At 45.8% G+C, this 20,809-nt stretch overlaps 1 protein-coding gene across 3 annotated transcripts in view; it reads left to right on the top strand.

The window, feature by feature from the left end:
• The window catches only part of CCDC69 (coiled-coil domain containing 69), a 35,406-nt gene extending 17,380 nt beyond the window's left edge, over positions 1 to 18,026 (top strand). Inside the window, exons 1-9 of one of the 3 annotated variants that reach the window (XM_086412509.1) lie at positions 499 to 557; positions 1,145 to 1,202; positions 3,354 to 3,460; positions 3,983 to 4,070; positions 12,389 to 12,462; positions 13,375 to 13,476; positions 13,966 to 14,085; positions 15,013 to 15,110; positions 15,744 to 18,026. In XM_086412509.1, coding sequence (XP_086268635.1) covers positions 13,423 to 13,476; positions 13,966 to 14,085; positions 15,013 to 15,110; positions 15,744 to 15,921 — 450 coding nt within the window. In that variant the 5' untranslated portion in view covers positions 499 to 557; positions 1,145 to 1,202; positions 3,354 to 3,460; ... (1 more) ...; positions 12,389 to 12,462; positions 13,375 to 13,422 and the 3' untranslated portion in view covers positions 15,922 to 18,026. Of the gene's footprint in view, positions 1 to 498; positions 558 to 1,101; positions 1,203 to 3,353; positions 3,461 to 3,982; positions 4,071 to 12,388; positions 12,463 to 13,374; positions 13,477 to 13,965; positions 14,086 to 15,012; positions 15,111 to 15,743 lie in introns of those variants that run through there. The other 2 variants (XM_086412508.1, XM_086412507.1) reach the window with 2 other exon arrangements.
• Positions 18,027 to 20,809: the final 2,783 nt, after the last annotated feature.

The following is a 20,809-nucleotide window of genomic DNA, read 5'->3' as shown; positions in this document are numbered from 1 at the left end:
GACCTGCATAGATTTCTCAAGAGGCAGGTCAGGTGGTCTGGTATTCCCATCTTTTAAAGAATTTTCCACAGTTTATTGTGATCCACACAGTCAAAGGCTTTGGCATAGTCAACAAAGCAGAAATAGATGTTTTTCTCGAACTCTCTTGCTTTTTCAATGATCCAGCGGATGTTGGCAATTTGATTTCTGGTTCCTCTGCCTTTTCTAAAACCAGCTTGAACATCTGGAAGTTCACGATTCACGTATTGTTGAAGCCTGGCTTGGAGAATTTTGAGCATTACTTTACTAGCGTGTGAGATGAGTGCAATTGTGCGGTAGTTTGAATATTCTTTGCCATTGTGTTTCTTTGGGACTGGAATGAAAACTGAGCTTTTCCAGTCCTGTGTCCACCGCTGAGTTTTCCAAATTTGCTAGCATACTGAGTGCAGCACTTTCACAGCCTCATCTTTTAGGATTTTAAATAACGCAACTGGAATTCCATCCCCTCCCCTAGCTTTGTTCATAGTGATGCTTCCTAAGGCCTGCTCGACTTCACATTCCAGGATGTCTGGCTCTAGGTGAGTGATCACACCATCGTGATTATCTGGGTCGTGAAGATCTTTTTTGTACAGTTCTTCTGTGTATTCTTGCCACCTCTTCTTAATATCTTCTGCTTCGGTTAGGTCCATACCATTTCTGTCCTTTATTCAGCCCATCTTTGCATGAAACGTTCCCTCAGTATCTCTAATTTTCTTGAAGAGATCTCTAGTCTTTCCCATTCTATTGTTTTGCTTTATTTCTTTGCACTAATCACTGTGGAAGGCTTTCTTATCTCTTCTTGCTATTCTTTGGAACTCTGCATTCAAATGGGTATATCTTTCCTTTTCTCCTTTGCTTTTCGCTTGTCTTCTTTTCACAGCTATTTTATTTGTAAAGCCTCCTCAGACAGCCATTTTGATTTTTTGCATTTCTTTTTCTTGGGGATGGTCTTGATCTCTGTCTCCTGTACAATGTCATGAACCTCCATCCATAGTTCATCAGGCACTCTGTCTATCAGATCTAGTCCCTTAAATCTATTTTTCACTTCCACTGTCTAATCATAAGGGATTTGATATAGGTCATACCTGAATGGTCTACTGGTTTTCCCTACTTTCTTCAATTTCAGTCTGAATTTGGCAACGAGGAGTTCATGATCTGAGCCACAGTCTGCATTGTTAGTGATGGTAAGTCCCTGTAGTAAGTAGCACCCCGCACACAAGTTGGGACCAGTTTGGTACTGCTGACCAACATTTGAGATCTTGAGCCAAATGGTTTATGAGAGCCTGGAACTCCATGATCATGACCACTGCCTCCTCTCAGCCCCCCTCCCCGACACCCAGGGCTCCTATCTGATGGACTGACCACAGCCTCTTTCTTCACACTTCTCACTGTACCTTGTAACCAACCTGGCCTATGAAATTCTATAATAATATTATTGCTACATTTATAACAATGCTAATCTAAGCCTCCAATGCTGTCATGAGCCCTGAAAAACATTTAAAGAACAATGAAGAACATTTTTTTGCCACATCACGCAACACGCAGGATCTTAGTTCCCTGACTAGGGATCAGACCTGTGCCCCCTGCAGTGGAAGTGTGAAAGCTTAACCACTGGACCATCAGGGAAGTCCTGAAGAGCACTCATTCAGCACCTCCAAATGCCTGGCGCTACACCTACTGCTTTAGTTTTTTATTCATTTGTTTGTTGTAGTTTTAGATTCCACAAATAGGTGATTACCTACAGTATTAGTCTTTCTCTGACTTAGTGTGCTAAGCATAATACCCTCTAGGTCCATCCATGTTGTTGCAAATAGCAGCATTTAATTCTTTTCTATGGCTGAGTAACGCTCCTTTGTATGTGTAGACGTTTTTTGTTGTACATCTTATTTATTCGTTCATATGTTGAAGATCCTTAGGTTGCCTCCCTGTGTCGGTACACTTACTGCTTTGATGCATGAGCAGACAGAACAACATGGTAGTTCAGAGTGTTTGCTGTGAAATCAGCTTGCGCAGGTTCACAGCCCCTTACCCCAGTTGTGGGCTGGGTAATCTTGGACAGGTTGCATAATTTCTTTGTCCCTCAGCTTCCTCATCTGTGAAATGGGAATAATCACAGCACGCACCGCTCTGGGTAGCTCTGAGGATTCAGTGAGTAATACCTGGGAGACACTTGGAGCAGATCCGGGCATGTTTCTGAGCATAATAAGCTCCTGGTATCCTTTGTTATTGTTGTTTTTGTTTAGTCTCCACATTCTTTACATGCTGTTGTTATTTTCATCGCCGTTGTTTTCTGACTTAATCATCTCAATAGCCCTATGAGGTAGGTATTATTATTATCCTGATTTAATGTATTAGGTAACAGAGGCCCGGAGAGGGTGGATCCCCGCCTTAGGTGAGACCCAGAGCCTGCTGGACTCACCAGAGTGACATCACCAGGCCTGTTTCGCAGTTTCCCTCATCAATGGCTAGATTTCCTGTTTTCAAGGTCTTCTTCCTGCTCACAGCAGCCTTTCTGCGCTGTGAGGTGTCACACAGACACAGTGCCCAAATAGCCCCTTAGTGAGGAGAGGAGAGGTGAGGACGGTGGTGCACGGCAGAACCACATCCTGGATGGAGGGGGAGGCCGCTGTTCCTCAGGCCAGCTTCTGCTGGACACTGAATCACACACTGCTACTTCTTTGGCTTCTTCAAGAAGAGTTGGAGGACTTCCCTGTAGGTCCAGTGGTTAATAATCAACCTGCCAATATAGGGGACACAGGTTTGATCCCTGGTCTGGGAACTAAGATCCCTCTTGCCACAACTGCTGAAAGCCGTGTGCCCTGGAGCCCCTGCTCCACAAGGAGAGGAGCCACCACAGTGAGAGGCCCCTGCACTGCAACTAGGCATTAGCCCCTGCGCGCCACACCTAGAGAAAGCCCACACAGCAATAAAGACAATAAATAAATAAATAAAAGCTTAGATCAGGACTTTTAAAAAAAGCTGGAAATCTGTAGGATTAAGTCAAAGCTGCCCAGTTATTAAGTCAGCCACTGTTTTTTTAATTTAGACACTGGATGGAGCAAACAGCACCTTTATAGGCTGAATGTGTTCAGTGAGTCACCTGCTCTCCTGTAGATCTTAGGGGCAAGATGAGGCCTCTGGCTCCTCCACTTCATGAAGGAGGGTCTCCAAAGGCAGGGAGATTTAAGGAGCTGCCTCTAGAAGTTGATCCCCCAACTGAAACTATTTTTGAGGGGGAAACCAGGCTCCCCACACCGTAGCTCCTGCCTCCCACACCCTCTCCATTGGGCCTGGACCCAACCTCACTCTGTGATTTTTTTCTCCCTCACCAATAGCCACAACTGACCATGTATGTGCATCTGAGGAGGCTGAGCAGCACCAGAAGGCTATCACCAGAATCCTCCAGCAACATGAAGAGGACAAGAAGAAATGGGCGCAGCAGGTAAGTCCCAAGCTGTTTCTTTTCCTCCTGCTCCACTAACTTCATTAAATTCCAGAGCAAGACCAACTTTTGGTTTTATCATTGTTGCAAGTATCTCTTACTCCTTTTGCCCAGAAAAGAGTCCTATATCTGTTGAACAAATATTTGTAACTGTGGGCATATAATTTGTTTTATTTATTCTATGCAATAAAAGTGGGGAACCACCAACATAGCAAAGGTCCTTCTGCCTTCAATGGCATCAGGATTAGAAGATTCCAAAATCTCTTTCCACATGGTAAATCTCTGGAAGCCCCCTCTTAAGCCCTAAAGAGGGAGAAGTCAGTCACATCAGCTATGTCTTGGAGGCCTTGTGCCCTCTCTGTGCCCTCATAGGAATGTACACATTATTTCCATCACTCAGATCAGCGGGGCTGGGGGGACTCTGATCACCAACCTCCAAAAGGCTCCAGGGGTGATAAGTGGATAAGTCAGGCTGCCCTGAACCTACTGAATCTCATTCTGCTCGGGACCCTCTGCCTTCAGGTGGAGAAGGAGAGGGAGCTAGAACTTGGAGAGAAACTGAATGAACAGCGAAAAGTCCTAGAGGGAGAGCATGTGGAGGCCCTTCGAGGTAAGGACAAGATGCACTTGGAAGGCTGTGGACCAGACTCCTTCTGTTCCACCTGCCGAGCTCACGTGGGACTCCCATTTTCCCCTCCCACCCACCTCTGGTCCCTAAGCAATTGTCACTTCAGGACTGGAGTCTGCAGGGTCCTAAGACTTGTCCTTTCAGGCTTACAATATTTGACCCCATGCTTTGTTTTACCTTAGTTGAGAGGTGTTTTTCCTTTCCATTTTAAGAAACAATCTGTATTCATTATAGGAAAGTTGGAAAACCTAGACAAATAGGAGAATATTTAAATACCCATGTTTCTTCCCCACAATGACGACAGCTCTATGCTTCAGTTTAGTTCAGTTCAGTTGCTTAGTCGTGTCTGACTCTTTGTGACCCCATGAACTGCAGCACGCCAGGCCTCCCTGTCCATCACCAACTCCTGGAGTTCACCCAAATTCATGTGTATCGAGTCAGTGATACCATCCAGCCATCTCATCCTCTGTCGTCCCCTTCTCCTCCTGCCCCCAATCCCTCCCAGCCTCAGAGTCTTTTCCAATGAGTCAACTCTTCCATTCAGGTGGTCAGAGTATTTGAGTTTCAGCTTTAGCATCAGTCCTTCCAATGAACACCCAGGACTGGTCTCCTTTAGGATGGACTGGTTGGATCTCCTTGCAGTCCAAGGGACTCTCAAGAGTCTTCTCCAGGACCACAGTTCAAAAACATCAATTCTTCGACACTCAGCTTTCTTCACAGTCCAACTCTCACATCCATACATGACCACTAGAAAAACCATAGCCTTGACTAGACGGACCTTTGTTGGCAAAGTAATGTCTCTGCTTTTGAATATGCTATCTAGGTTGGTCATAACTTTCCTTCCAAGGAGAAAGTGTCTTTTAATTTCATGGCTGCAATCACCATCTGCAGTGATTTCGGAGCCCCCAAAAATAAAGTCTGACACTATTTCCACTGTTTCCCCATCTATTTCCCATGAAGTGATGGGACCAGATGCCATGATCTTAGTTTTCTGAATGGTGAGCTTTAAGCCAACTTTTCCACTCTGCTCTTTCACTTTCATCAAGAGGTTTTGAGTTCTTCTTCACTTTCTGCCATAAGGGTGGTGTCATCTGCATATCTGAGGTTATTGATATTTCTCCCACCAATCTTGATTCCAGCTTGTGCTTCTTCAAGCCCAGCATTTCTCATGATGTACTCTGCATATAAGTTAAATAAGCAGGGTGACAATATACAGCCTTGATGTACTCCTTTTCCTATTTGGAACCAGTCTGTTGTTCCATGTCCGGTTCTAATTGTTGCTTCCTGACCTGCATACAGGTTTCTCAGGTGGTCTGGTATTCCCATCTCTTTCAGAATTTTCCACAGCTTATTGTGATCCACACAGTCAAAGGCTTTGGCATATACTTAGGTTGACTATTTTTTTCAAATACCTTTCTTTCCTTTTATATGTGATAATGCTTATCATAAAAAATTTAGAATGTATGGATTAAAAAGATGATCTTGTAATGGCTGGAGCTCAGGCTCTGCAGCCATGGTCTCAGGGTTTGAATCCCAGCTTCACCACTTATCACCTGTGTAACCTTGAAGAAGTCAGTTAACTCTTATTCATAGGGTCTTTTACAGAGTCAAACAATTTAATTTACAGATGGATAGATAGACAGAAAGAAAGGCAGATAGTGAAAGAATCTAGAACAGTCCCTGATATTTTGCAAGATACTTAGCAAGTATTTATTAGCATTTATTGTTTTATTACTGAGAAAATTAAAATTGTGTGTAATTCCACCCAGAACTAGTCACTGTTACCCCTTTGATATAGATCCCTTGTACTTCTTTAGTGTGTATTTACCTAGAATATACATCTATACACACACCTACTTTGGGGGGAGGAGATAAATTGATTTTTCACTGTGCATTGTATTAACATCTTGTCATCAAACTCCTGTAGCACAACTTTTAGTAACTACATAGCATTCCAGTGTGTTCCCTTGTTCTTTTAACTAGCCCCTTGGGTTAGGCATTTCAGCAAGTTCAAACTTTTACCATTGCTTATAACATCAATGATACACAGTGAACCCCATTTTGTAAAATCTTTGCCACATTCATGATTTTATCATTAGAAAAACATTCCAGTAGGGTTGGTATGACAAAGTTTATGTACAAATATCTTTTATTTTGGTAAAATAAACATAAAATTTACCATTAGTGACATTTTGTCTAGTCACAGTCCCCTGAAACCATCACCACTGTACCCTTCCAGAGCTCTCCCATCCTAAAAGCAAACTCCATACCCACTAAGCAGTCACTCCCCAACCCCACACTCACCCTTCCAGCCCCCCAGCAACTACCAATCTGCTCTGAGTCTCATGACTTTGCCCACTACAGACACTCATGTGAATGGAATCCCACAGCCCCCACAGCTGGCTTCCTTCACCCAGCATAAAGCTCATCCATGCTGCAGTGTGCATGGACACTCCATTCCTTTCCCCAACACCATTTAAAAAATTTATTCCATTCCTTTTTGTGGCATGTAATATTCCATTGCCTAGGCACCCCACACTCTCTCTTATCCATTCATCTGCTGATGGATGGGCTGTGAACAAATGCCTTCAGTACAAGCCCCTGGTTGATCACCTGCTTTCAGTTCCCCTGGCTGTACCCCCAGGAGTAGAACTGCTGGGTCATTTGGTAATTCTATGCTTAACTTTTTGAGAATCCACCAAACTGTTTTCCATAGTAGCTGTACCATTTTTCAGTTCCAACAGCAAAGCACAAGAGTTCCAGTTGTACCGCATCCTTGCCAATGCTCATCATTGTTGTTCTTCTTATTATTGCCATCCTAGTGAGTGCAAAGGGGTATCTCACTGTGGTTTTGACTTGTATTTCCCTAATGACTAATTTTGCTGAGCATCTTCTCATGTGCATGTTGATTATTTGTATAGCTTCTTTGGGGAAGGTTATCTAGATTTTTGATGCTATTGAAATTTACCTCAAAAAAGTGATACCAGTTTTTTTTCATCATCAGTATTTTTATGACTTTCCCCCAGAATTTTTTATCTTTTAAAAACACAGTTAAGATTATTTTATATGTAAAATGTATATACCGTTCTTTTTATTTAACATTGTGACAAACATGTTTGCAAGTACTTCGTCTGCTGCTAAAATGTGTGTAAAGTCTAGACCACTGCACACATGGTTTTCCTTATTTCCTGTGAGTCTAGACATAAAGATTTTAACTACTGTTTAAGTAATACTGCACTAAATGTGTTTTGCCTAAAGATGTGCCCGTATTTTACATTATATCCTTAGATTTCCAGAAATGGAATAACTAGAACAGAGGTCTGAACAATTTTAGGAATCTTGAAACATATTGCAACATTAGCATAAAACGTTTTGAAATAGAACTGAAGCCTTTGCCCTGGGAATTTGAAGGGTACTAATGTACCCTGTGAAACTGGGCCTGTCAGTTGACCTCAGTTCACTTTCTACAGTATCTCTGAAACTTACTTTGAATCTCATTTCAGTATCTATATCTCTAAAGTCCTTCCCTCCTTCTCAAAGCTATTATGGGAAAACAGCTTTCTTCTCCAAGCAGAGCATTGACTTGATACTAGTTTTAGTGTTATAAAGATATTAATAAGACAATTTTCCTATTGTAGAAACCCAGAGGGGAAGGGACTGCCTGTCTTGTGTTCTTCCCAACAGTCAGAATTCTTTCATAGTTATTTTTCAGTTGCTTGGCACCTGTTAGGTGCTGCTTAAGGCCTGCCTGGTGGCTCAGTGGTAGAGAATTCACCTGCCAATGCAGGAGATGCGGTTCGATCCCTGGGTTAGAAGGATTCCCCTGGAGAAGGAAATGGCAGCCCACTCTAATATTCTTGCCTGGGAAATCCCGCAGACACAGGAGCCTGGTGGGCTATAGTCCATGGGGTTACAAAAGAGTCAGACACAACTTAGTGACTAAATGACAACAACAAAGTGAAAATTAAATAAATGACTAGAAATATACCATGGGGGAAGTGTAACTGGGAAAGGCTAGTGGTGGTTTTTTTAACACTTGATGACACTTTATTGTCTTTTATTTTCTATTTTTGTTTTTTAATTATTATACATTCAAATGGACTTTCTGATGTAGTTTCATAAACTTTAACACATATATAGATTAATGCAGCCACCACCATAATCCAATATAAAACAGTCCCATCACCCCCAAAATACTCTCTCAGGCTGCCCATTTGTATTCACATCCTCTCCCACCCTAACCCCTGGGAAATACTGATCTGTTCTCCACTCATGGTTTTGTCTTTTTAAGATTATTACAGAAACAAAATAATACAATATAATATTTAACACTGGCTTCTTTCCCTCATCATGGTGCATTTGAGAGTCATCTAAGTGACTGGTTATATCAGGAATGCCTCCTATTTCGTGGCTGAATTGTGATCCATTGTTCACTCCTCCCCTTGTCCAAGTGGGGACAGGTCATTTCCAACTGGAGGTAATTATGAATAGTGCTCTCCTCAACATTTGTGTAAGGTTTCTGTGTGTTCTTAAGTTTCTTGGGTAAATATCTAGGAGTGGGATGGATAGGTCACGTGGTACATGTATATTCAGCTTTGTGAGAATCGACTAAACTGCTTTCCTAAGGGACTGTCATTTTACCTTCCCATCAGTGATGAGTGAGTTCCACTGTTCCTTTTCACTGACACTTGTCAAGACTTTATTTTTTTGCTGCTCTAATAAATAGGTAGTGATATCTCATTGTGGGTATAATTTACATCTCGATAATGATTAATCATGTTGAGCATCTTTTCTTGGGTTTATTTGCTGTCTGTATAACCTCTTTGGCAGAATGTCTGTTCAAGTCCTACGTATCTAATTAGCCTGTTTTGTTCTTACTGTTGAGTTTTGAGAGATCTTTATGTATTTTGGATACAGGTCCTTTGTATTTACAGATATTTTCTCCTAGTCCATGTGTGTGTGTTTAAGGTTTGTTTGTTTTTTCATTCTCTCATTAATGGTTTTCACAAAGCAAAGCCTTTAATTTTAATAAATTCTAGGTAATTTTTTCTTTTATCAATTATGCTGTTGGTATCATGTCTAAGAACTCTTTGCTGAACTCTAGGTAACAAAGATCTTCTCTCTTTTCTTCCAAAAATTATATGGCTTTAAGTTTTACATTTAGATCCATGATCCATATAATCATGTGATTTTCCTTTTTTATACTGTTAACATGGTAGATTACATTAATTTGAGCCTTCAATTTTTGAACTTGCATTAACAAAACCTCTCTTGGTATTTTTATATGTTGCTGAACTTGATTTTCTAATATTTAATTGAAGATTTTTGTCTGTGTTTATAAGGGCTACTGGTCTATAGTTTTCTTGTACCATCTGTCTGGTTGTAGTATCAGGGCAAAGCTTGCCTCATGGAACGAGCTGGGAAATGTCCCTTCTTCTTCTATCTCTGAAAGAGATTATAGAGAGTTGCACTATATCATTTTAAAATATTCAGTAGAATTTTTCAGAGAAACCTAAAGATTTAAACAGATATTTGACCATGGAGGATACACCAGATAAACACAAGAAAAGACATGCTTGGCCATTTCTTTTCTAGGCAGTATTTAAGTACAAATTTAACTTCAATGGGCTTCCCTGGTGGGTCAGCTAGTAAAGAATCTGCCTGTAATATGGGAGACCTGTGTTCTATCCTTGGGTTTGGAAGATCCCCTGGAGAATGGAAAGACTACCCACTCCAGTATTCTGGCCGGAGAATTCCATGGATTGTATAGTCCATGGGATCACAAAGAGTTGGACATGACTGAGTGACTTTCACTTTTCTAACGTAAGCCCTTAATGCTAAAAATTTCCCCCTAAGCACTGCATTATCTGCATCCTAGAAACTGACGTTTTATATTTTTTGTTCAGTTCAAAATTTCTTCTAATCTCCCTCAAGACGTCCTCTTTAGCTCGTTGACAATTTAGAAGGGTATTTCCTTCTAAGTGTTTGGACGTTTTCCAGTTCTCTTTTTGTTACCGGTATCCAGTTTGATTCCTTTGCAGTCAGAGAACATAGTTTATAGTTCATTCCTTTTTTAACTTGTTACAGCTTATTTTATGATTCAAGATATGGTCTATCTTATGAATGCTTCATGTGCCCTCAGAAAGAATGTGTATTCTGCTGTTGAGTACTTTATAAATTAATCAGTTAAAACAAGTTGGCAGTATTGTTCAGGTCTATATTCTTACTGATTGTCTGCCTATGTTTTCTATCGAGTATTGAGGAATGTTTAAGTCTTAACTGTACTTGTGTATTTGTCTGTTTCTCCTTTCAGTTCTGTCGGTTTTTGCTTCATGTAATTTGAAGAATAACTATACTTGTATAGATATTTAAGGTTGTTATGTCTTCCTGGAGAATAGACCCCTTTATCATGATGTAATGTACTTCTTCATCCCTGAAAATCTTCCTTATTCTTAAATGTTGCTTTTTCATTCTTTTACTTTTAACCTACCTGTGACATATTTAATGTAGGTATCTTCTAGGGATTAAAATGAGCTAGTGAACTTTTGAAGATCCATAGAAATTACCATAAATCTGAACAAAAGCCAGAAAGATACTGGAAAAAAAAATGGACAGAGCCTCAGGTATCCGTAAAATAATCCTAAGATGTCTGACATTTGTGTCAGACTCAGAAAGGATGAGGTGCAGAAAAACTATTCGAAGAAGGAATGGTTGGACGCTTCCCAGATTTGGCAAAAAATCATCCTACAGGTGAAAGATGTGTATTGAACCCCAAAGCAAGCCCAAGAAAATCCACACTCAAACATATCTCTTTTTTTAAACTAATGACAAAAAAATCTGGAACAGAACCAAAGAAAAATGGTGCATTACGTAGAAGAAATAAGTTTGAATGAATTGTGGATTTCTCATTAGAAAGCTTGGAGGCTACAAGGAATAAGAATATTTTAAAAGTGCTAAAATAAAAGAACTGTAAATCAAGAATCCTATCTTCAGAAAAAAATGTTCTTCGGGAAAGAAGGTGAAATAGAGACATTCTAGATGAAGAAACACTAAAAGAATTCATCACCAACAGACTCTTTTTTATGTCATCTCTGTTCCTCTATTGAGCCCCCCAAGTGAGTTTTCACTTCATTTTTTTTTGTTGTTGTTCTAAAATTCCCTCCTGGTTTTAATGTTTGGTTACACTTTCTAATTTTTCATTCTTTGTTTTCAAACTTTGTTTTCAAAGGTTTTTTCACCTTTGTTTCAGGGCTTCTTTATATATATAGTGGCTTCCTTAAGGTCCCTTCATAATTCCAACGGGCTTCCCTTGTAGCTCAGTCAGTAAAGAATCTGCCTGCAATGCAGAAGACCTGGCTTTGATTCCTGGGTCAGGGAGATCCCCTGGAGGACGAAATCTGTGGCACCTCAGTGTTGGCATCTGTTCAATGTCTTTTCTCAGGAGAGATGAGATTTTCCCACTTTGTATGCTGAATATTTAGAGTTGTCACCTGGGGAATTTTGGATTTGTATGCTGAGCAATTTTGTATTGCATTCTGAACATTTTGAGTATTTGAATACATCAGATTCTGGGTCCTGTTTAAATTAAATAAATACCTTGGTTGAGCAGTGCTTTGAATTCTGATCTTCTTGCCCAGTCTGCCTGCCACAATTTACTGTTCAGAGTCTGAAAATAGTTGTGCCATTCATTCTGTCCTGGTTTTATAGCTAAATTCAGGAGACCGGATGGCATGTGCTCCCTTCATCTTACTTGGAACCGAACCTGTCTTGGCAAATTACCTGTCCCATAATTTATCAAAAAGTTTTAAATTCGTTTTTATAACAATTTACATAGTTTTTCTAAAGCTGACCTTATCCATTTTGATAGCTCTATCACATTTATATTACTGAGCATTCTCTTCCTTGTGTCACTGCCGCTATGACCCAGGCCCCTTGCATCCCTGGGCTTTCGGCTGTATTACACTTTCCTGTTCTCTGTCCTGTTTTCCATCCCACCCAGTGACTGGTCATTTCCCTGTTGTCTTCTTTCAATTGAGACAAGGTTGGAATTTTCCGAAAGGAACTTTGTAGAGGAGGCAGGATGCAAGATCTTCCCAGGATCTCATTTGTTTCCCTTTCCATGAGCTTCTATTAAATATCTGCTATAGTTCTAGTTCAGCCCCAAGCCCATGAGATAGAAAGATGAATACAAGCACTCTCAGACTCTTGACCCCTATGGTCCCAAGGGGTCACCTGGGCTCTCTGGCCCTGTGGGGTGAAGTATCAGGGCTCTGAGCTCACTGCGTCTCCTTTCCCTCCAGTCCTCCAGGCCTCCTATGAGCAGGACAAGGAAGCCCTTACCCACTCCTTCCAGGAGGCCAAGGCGGCCCTGCAGGTGAGAAGGGTTGGGCCGTGTGAGTCTCTGTGATGTGGCCACCCTGCTGTCAGCTCAGGAGGTCTTGGTCTGAGATGAGGGTTGGCCTCTTTTTCAGGGATGGTTGGGAGCATCTTGGAGACGTCGTGGGCCTGGGGCCACGGTATGATTAGAGCCGAGGGTGGCTGCGCAGTGAGCTGTGGAAGAATGAAGGAAGGCCTCTGACCCAGATTGACTGGTCAGGGATTTTCTAGAGAGGGTGAGGTCTAAGCTGGAATCTGAGGGTGGGTTGGGATTTTTCAGATGAGAAAGGGTAGGAAGAGTGCCTTAGCAGAAAACAAACATACAAAAAACACGTGTTTAAACGCATGGAGGAAAGGGGAAAAAATACAGAGTAGCTGTGGAACTGAAACAAGTCCAGGAGACCTGGGTATAGAGCATGAGGGGGAAACAGTGGAGGCCAGAGAGGGAGGCAGGGACCAAACGATGGGAGTCTGTGAGCCCCAGTAAGGGGGTGCCCTATCCTAGAGGCGACGGACAAAGTATAGGTGGAGGAAAATCCTTGACAGGAGAGCAGTATGGAGGCAGGCATGTACCTGGCAGCTGCAAGAGTGATGTGATGTTGGCTGCAGGAGAAGGCATGTAGAGGGAGCAGTGAGAGAAGAGACAGAGCAAGGATGCTGAGCCTGGCTTGCATGTACTTTGAATGCCAGTCTGCCACCAGCCGTGAATACCCTGACATCATCCCCAAGGGTATGGAGAGCTGGGGCTGTATGTTTTGAACAGTGGTTGAAGTAGCTTAAGCCTGCAGTGCTGGGTAGAGCAAAGACAGAATGAAGAGGTCAACACTGACCCCTCCCCAAGGGGTAGAGAAGTCCACCTCCAGCCTTATGAGCCAGGCTTGCATCATTTCCTGTCTGCTCCCCCCTCCAGGAGACCATTGACAGACTGACCGCACAGCTAGAGGCCTTCCAGGCCAAGATGAAGAGGGCAGAGGAGTCCATCCTGAGCCGAGACTACAAGAAGCACATCCAGGTAGGTGGCAGTCCCCACAGCCTGTCCTCCTTCAGTCTCCAGAAAGGTCCAGGTCTGGGCAACAGGAAAGGCCAGTCCCTCTTCCAGGTTGGGGCTAGAACTGATGCTGTTACCTTAATGAGGGTCTGGAAGAAACAGTGTCCCCATGTCACTGAGGGGGAACGTAAAGATCAGAGAGAAGCACGTGGGTGGTCAAGTGCTCATGCTCTGGACTCAGAATGAAGTGCCAAGAGCAGACCTACCACGTAGCAGAAGCAACTTAACCTCTGTGAAACACGGTTTCCTCGTCCGTGATGGTGCGGGCGCAGCAGGCACTGTTGGAATAGAGTAAGATACAGCACGTTAAGCACTTGCCACAGGCCAAGAAGGGGAGGTGACTTGTCAAACACCGTTGGGGGCAGAATGGGGAGGAGGGAGGTAGCCCACTCTCCCCACTGCTCTCCCCTCCCCATGCTGGCTGGTCTAAGGTCACTCTGTGTTCCTGTCTAGGAGCACGGGAGCCTCAGCCAGTTCTGGGAGCAGGAGCTGGAGAGCTTACACTTTGTCATCGAGATGAAGAATGAGCGAATCCATGAGCTGGACAAGCGGCTGATCCTCATGGAGACAGTGGTCCGTGGCTGGCAGCAGCTGGGATGAGGGATGGGGAAGGGGGCTAGGGGAAGGCAGCCTTACGCTTCCACTTTCTGGGTATTTCCTCTGTCATGTGTGCAGAGGGTAGGTACTGATTATACTCTGAGGAAGGCCCAGCCTGGTCCACACCAGCTTTGACCTGCCGCCCATGCTGGCCCTTGAGTCCCTGGGGCTGGTCTGGGCCCAGCAGTGGCTCCTTCTCATCCTGGTCTTGTACTTTTTGACTATGCGCGATGCTATCACTTGGGTGACACCAGAGCAAGTAGCCTGGCTAACCAGGAGGGCCTGGAAGATGTCACCGGTCTGGCAAGGGTTGAGGAAGGAGTCAATGCCGGAAAAAAAAAAAAAAATCAGACAGATATGGGAAATCAGAGTCAGCAAGGACGGGCCTGGGCAGTGGTGGGCGTTAGGGACACCGTGGCTTTGTCTCCAGAAGGAAGGCCTTGGGGGATTTAGGATTGAATCCAAACAGATTATGTTACATTGTCCTGGAAGAAGTTCCCTGGCCTCTTGTGTGCCGCACAACATAAAGTTAGACCATTTCAGTGGACCCTTATCCATTTTGTTCAACCATTTTTTGTGGATTAGCATAACAGATACACTTACATTTATATACATTATTTATTTCTGTCTTTTGGAGAACCAAACTATTTTTTTTCTCTTGGGAACTGATGGAGATTTTAGATGGTAGTGGCTGTCTTCTTTTTTTAATACTCATCTGGCGAAGTGAAAAGTTGGCAGTCCTGTGTTCACGCCTTAGTTGCATTGTTCCAAGTAATCTTAGTGCCTCATGAAATGTAACATTTGGTCTAAAGTGAATCAGTGTTTTTGGTGGCCACGGATAAGAGGGAGGTGATAGCACACGTTGTGCCGGGGGCTTTCTGAGCTCACTCTGATTTGTTATAGAAAGAAAAAAATCTGCTGTTGGAGGAGAAGATCACCACCCTACAGCAGGAGAACGAGGACCTCCACGCCAGAGGACGCAACCAGATGGTTGTGTCAAGGTAGCTGCTCCCATGCCCTGCTCCTCCCACCCCACCGCTTATTTTTTGTGAATTTCCAGTTGGGAGAGTCTGCAGGAGGCCCAAGCCTGTCTGGGGGAGGAGGTTGGCTCCTCTTTGCTTGGGGGTCAGGAGTCCCAAGGGACCAGCTCTGCCCGGAAACAGAAGTAGCAGGACTGATTAATATCTGTTTATCCCCATCCCAGCTGAGTGGGCTCCATGGGAAAGCCCAGTTCAGGAAGAAGGAACAGGAAGCTTAGGGTTCAAGAGGCCAAAAGAATGACTGAATCAGTGGTAAGGGGTCGGTCAATGACAGCTGAGATCATGTGTCAGATGTAATTTGTTGACAACATATTATCTCATCTAATCCTGATCATTATACTGACTCTGAGAGCCGGTCCTGTTAGCATTCCCATTTTGCAAGTTTGCCCAGAGTGAATACCTGGGGCAGAATTACACTTCTTAGAGGTGGAGCAGATCTGAACCCAAAGCTGAGGGCCACCTTGGTCAACAGCTGGAGTTGCCTTTTCAAGTGCGGCCACCGGGCAGGCTTTCTGGAGGAATGGGCTGGTCTTTGCAGTTGCTGGAGGCCCTGAGAGGTGGTCCCCTCAGGCAGCGCCGGCTTTGTGTCCACAGGCAGCTCTCGGAGGACCTGCTTCTTGCCCGTGAGGCCCTGGAGAAGGAGTCGCAATCACGGCGGCAGCTCCAGCAGGAGAAGGAGGAGCTGCTGTACCGGGTCCTCGGGGCTGACGCTGCCCCTGCCTTCCCTCTGGCCTCTGTCACCCCCACTGAGGTCTCCTTCCTGGCCACATAGGGCCTGGGCCTCTAGGATGCCTGCGGTCACAGCTTCCTCTCCAGGACCTAGTAGAGAAGGCAGCAGGGGCCTCTTGTCCTTTTCCCAGAAGGGGATCAGGGCAGGAGTGACACGGGGAGCCAGGGTGTGTGCCCAGCAGGCCCTGGGGGCTTGGGCCACACAGAATCACCTGGGGGCTGCTTAGGCCCCGAGCAGCGCCCTCCCTCGAGCCGGTGCAGAGGACAAGCGAGAGGAATCCTTTTGTTCCCCGCCCCACCCCGACCCTTCTCTCTGTTCAGGTCAGGGAGTACTGAGGCTTTCCCCAGGGGCAACCGTGCCACACTGGGCATCCGACCAAGAGGGAACACACCCCTGGTCCTAACTTGTCAGCTTTGCTGCCAGCTCCTCAGTGACCTAACTTGCCCCAGCCACCTCACCCCGCCTGGCCTTTCCTCAGCCTGTAAACCAGTTAGGGCAACTGAACAGACCGCCCTTGAGTCACTCACTGTTCCATTCTAGACTTGTCTGAAGGTCAGACTAGGGGCTGGGGGGTCAGCAGGGAAGGGTGGAGACCGCACGCTGTGAATCAAAGTGGGGAGGCACTGGAGTCCCTTGCCCCCTGGGCAGAGCATCGGGCACGCCACCGGCCCCAGGCCCAGAGTCTGGTCCATCCAAGGGCTAAGGCCAGAGCTCCTCCTCCTGGACCAGGCAGGGTTCACTTGGCACCTTCCTGCTCCCGCAGCCTCAGCACCATCAGGACTCGGGTGCCCCCTAGTGGATCTAAGTACCCTCAACAGCCAGAGCTGGAACCTCATCCCCGTGCAGATGAGGAAACCGAGGCGGGGAGAGGGACCCAGAGCCAGGACTGGGGCTCATCTGTCATCTGACCGTACTTTGTCTTCCTCCCTGAAGTCTAGGAGGTCAGGTATGAGACGTGGTCTTTCTCCTTGCTCTGTTTGCCCCACCCTGACCAGTCTCTCAGTCCTGCTCTCCACTCAGTCCCTTCTAGCACCCCGACCCCAGGCCTGTAGATCCTGGCCCTCAGCCTCCCCATCAGTGCAGAGGGGTGGCTGGAGGAACTAACCTCGGCAGGCCTGTCCAGGCCTGACCATCTGTGGATTCAAGATTCTTCTCAGGAAGCACTGGGTCATCTGGAGACAGTAACAATCCCGTCTCTGTATCAGCATTTTGATTAAATGCCTTCACATACACCTCGCTCCCCTTCTGTGAAAGATCCTCAAAGCAGCTTCTTTCCAAGCTTTAGCAGAGGGCACACTGAAATCACAAGATCCAGTGGGCCTTGCCTGAGGTTCCCAGCCCCCAGGGGCCAGCGTGTAGGAAAGGTCGACTCATGGGAACAGAGGTTTCCTGCATCAACCCAAACCGCTTTCTTCATTCCCCTCCATCTGGGCTTCATCCATTTCTCCTTCTAGGTATTCAGATGTAACTCTGCTTCTCCAAACCTGTGCAAACACATTATCCAGGAGCCTTGGGGACAGCTCTGGATGTGAATGGTCACAACCGATAAAAGAAGGGGTGGCCAAGTAATTTGGGAAACTCTAAGTTCACTCAAGTTACACAGCTCTGCTGTTGGCTCAGACAGCTAAGAATCCACCCACAATGCAGGAGACCTGGGTTCAATCCTTGGGCTGGGAAGATCCCCTGGAGGAGGGCATGGCAACCCACACCAGTATTCTTGGCTGGAGAATCCCATAGAGAGGAGCCTGCCAGGCTAGAGTCCATGGGGTCGCAAATAGTCAGACATGACTGAGCAACTAACCACACAGGTTCACTCAAGTTACACAGCTCTGCAAACTGCAGGACTTTTCAGATCCTTTAATATGCTAATGTGCATTGCAAATTCACAAAGAAGGAGCCGAGAGTCCAGCGTCTCTTAAACATCTTTAACCAAGTTTCTCCCCCAACCTGAGCTCTTCAGGCTGCAGAATGCAAATTAGAAAACATTGTTCTAATTGAGAAGTGCCGGGCCAGGCTGGAGAAGGGGCAGGTTGAGGGAGGTGGGGTTTCCCTCGTGTAGCCCGTGGTGGCTGTGAAGAGGTGAGCTGTGGTCATACCTTCACCCTGGGGCAGGCAAGCTATGGAAAATAAAAACACGTGATACTGCATTCATCTGGCCTTGCTTTCCTGGGAGAGAGAGGAAGTGGGTCTTTACACAAAGCCTCTGCTGGGGGCAGCGTTCCTTGCTGAGTAAGTCTTGGGAGCTGAGGGACTCGCCAGCAGTTCTGGACTTCTCAGGAACTGGCATCCCATGGGCCCTGGCCTTACCCAGGCTTGGTGTTGGGGCTGAGGCTGGAATAAAGGCTGGCTCAAATGCTGCCTGTCAGAATAGGCCAAGGCTTGGAGTGAGGCCCTGAGGCTGAAACAAGATGTGAAAGCACTGATGGGCTGGCAGAGTGTAAGGGTGATGGTGAAGGTTCTTTCTGCTTTTTAGGGGCACCTCCTAGAAAATCCCATGGACGGAGGAGCCTGGTAGGCTGCAGTCCATGGGGTCGCTAAGAGTCGGACACGACTGAGCAACTTCACTTTCACTTTTCACTTTCATGCATTGGAGAAGGAAATGGCAACCCACTCCAGCGTTCTTGCCTGGAGAATCCCAGGGACGGGAAGCCTGGTGGGCTGCCGTCTATGGGGTCACACAGAGTCGGACACGACTGAAGCGACTTAGCAGCAGTAGCAGCCTTGGCATCAAAACCACCAAGGTTCACACAGTTACCTACCCCTGCTTCTACCCACTGCCCTACACCTGCATGCCAGGGGTCAGGGTGCAGGGGGACACAAGGACATGGGTGGTAGCTGTCCCCACACCCTGGGGTTCCTGGCCTGGCAGGTATCAATGGCAGCATCCCTGGCCTAGGTCTTTTCCACACAGAGGGTGCTCCCTGCATCCCACCTGGCTCTCCTAGCACATCGTGTATCGCTGTGGGCCTGGCGCTGACATCAGGGGGTCGGCCCAGCTGCAGGGACAAAATTTTACTGTCTATCAGCTGCCCCATGTGCTGTCTCTGAATGGGGCATGGTGGGCAGGTAAGAGGCACAGTGAAAGAATAGTGAGTTGGCCACCGTCACACGTCAGTATCAGAGCACCTGAAAGGCCAGGTATCTGTGGACAAAGATAAGCTGTTCAGGTCCCTGGAGAGAAGCTGAGGGCTCCTCCCCAGTGGAGGAGAGACATAAGGTAACTCAGTACTTCCTGGAATGGGTTTTGTCGCACTCTTCTGTACCAAGATCGCTGAAGCTCGGATGGCGGGTTTAGGGGAGAAAAAAGGGTCTGCCATGGAGAGAAGGGGAGAGACATGGGTACACACATGTTGAACTGATTGTTAGAATGGTTGGAATAAAGATCTGAGTTGGAGCCTGAACAAAATAGCTGGGTATAAGGACATAGAGCTCACCTTCCCCCACAAACACACCAAAAACACATCTACGTGTGCAATAAGCCTCTCAGAATTCTATCTGGAAACTGGAAGAGTTCCTGTGTAACCAAGGCTACGAAAAGATTCCCACAGAATCAGGTAGGATGGGAAGAAAAGCACTGGGTGAGCACCTGTGACCCTGGAAGGGGACTGAGAAGGAAATCTGATCACACAAGTGGACACTCATCCTGGGGAGTGAGCGGGTGGAGCCACAGACTGGACATTCCAGTCCTAGGGTCCCACACAGAAGGGACAAGCCCTTGTGGCTGCCTGGAGAACCAGTGGGACTGACAGAAATGCTGGCAGAGCCTAGACTCCACTCATGAGGAGTACATGGGTGCTGACCTGTCAATAGACAGGGCAGAGAGGTCTGCCCTAGCAACAACCACCTCACCGATCTGAGCGAATGCCCGGCCCCACTCAGTCCACACCACAGCCTGGCACTGGGTCTAGGACAGCCAGGATCTGGGAACAGAGCGTCTAGGGATGCAGAGGCGACCCGGGGGCCTGGAGTGTGTGTGGTCCAGGTGGGGCAGCAGTGGCCACTGTGGCACCTGCTCTAACAGCATCACATGGTCTTATAATAGCTGTAAATGGAGTACAATATGTAAAAGTTTTGATTCACTATGTTGTATGCTTTTAACATGTCATATACTAACCATACTTCAATTAAAAATTATGAAAATGAAACTTTAAAAGAGGGAGACATTGGTCCCATCCACTGCCACCTCTAAAGTGGGGAACTGAATGCAGTGTCCCCTAGGCCAGGGGGTTGCTCATCTGACAGGGAAGCAGAACTGGCCGATAGCTGCACAGCTGTGCCATCTCATATAATCCTCCCTGAGGATGAAGAAGAGCTCCTCTCGGTCTGGAAGGAGAGAATAAGCTTGCCTGACTTCTAGCTTCCTGATGTTCTACCACTACCTACAAGCAGGAGGTCCCTGGTAGGGACTTGAAATCCCGCTTTTCCTCCCCATCCCCATTCTCCATGCTCCTTGCTCTCTTATATGGGGTCCTGCACTGAAGACTAAAAACCAGTTTACCAGTTTCGGTTTGTCATCAGTTTGCTGTGCATCTGCAGTCTCCCTCCCTTTCTGATCTTAGTGTCTTCGTTTATACAATGACGGTGTTCATACCAGTTGGTCTCTAAAGGGCCTTTTGTGAAAAACATCACTGGAAGTACTGAACTAGAAGTCCAGGTTTCTGATTTGATTCCAAACCTTGCCACCCGCTAGCTGTGGGGGACCTTAAACAAAACCCTTTCTTCCTGTGAGCCTTGGTTGTTTATCAAGTGGAAGCAATAATCCTACTCTGGCCTATTTTGCAGAGCTGATAAGAAGCAAATGAGATACTGGATATGAGATCCCAGGCCTGTGGGAGGCAAACATTTGTCAAACTCTTTCATGGTACTCTGAGCAACACAATCTCAAATCAGATTCTTCGGTACATCATGGTGCAGTGAGTAGGAATTATGA

This window comes from Bos grunniens, chromosome 7, assembly GCF_055505025.1.
Source record: "Bos grunniens cultivar Pamir isolate PY7600 chromosome 7, Bosgru_T2T1.0, whole genome shotgun sequence".
NCBI lineage: Eukaryota > Metazoa > Chordata > Mammalia > Artiodactyla > Bovidae > Bos > Bos grunniens.
Note: the sequence above shows the minus strand (reverse complement) of the source record. Positions and strands in the feature narration are given on the sequence as shown.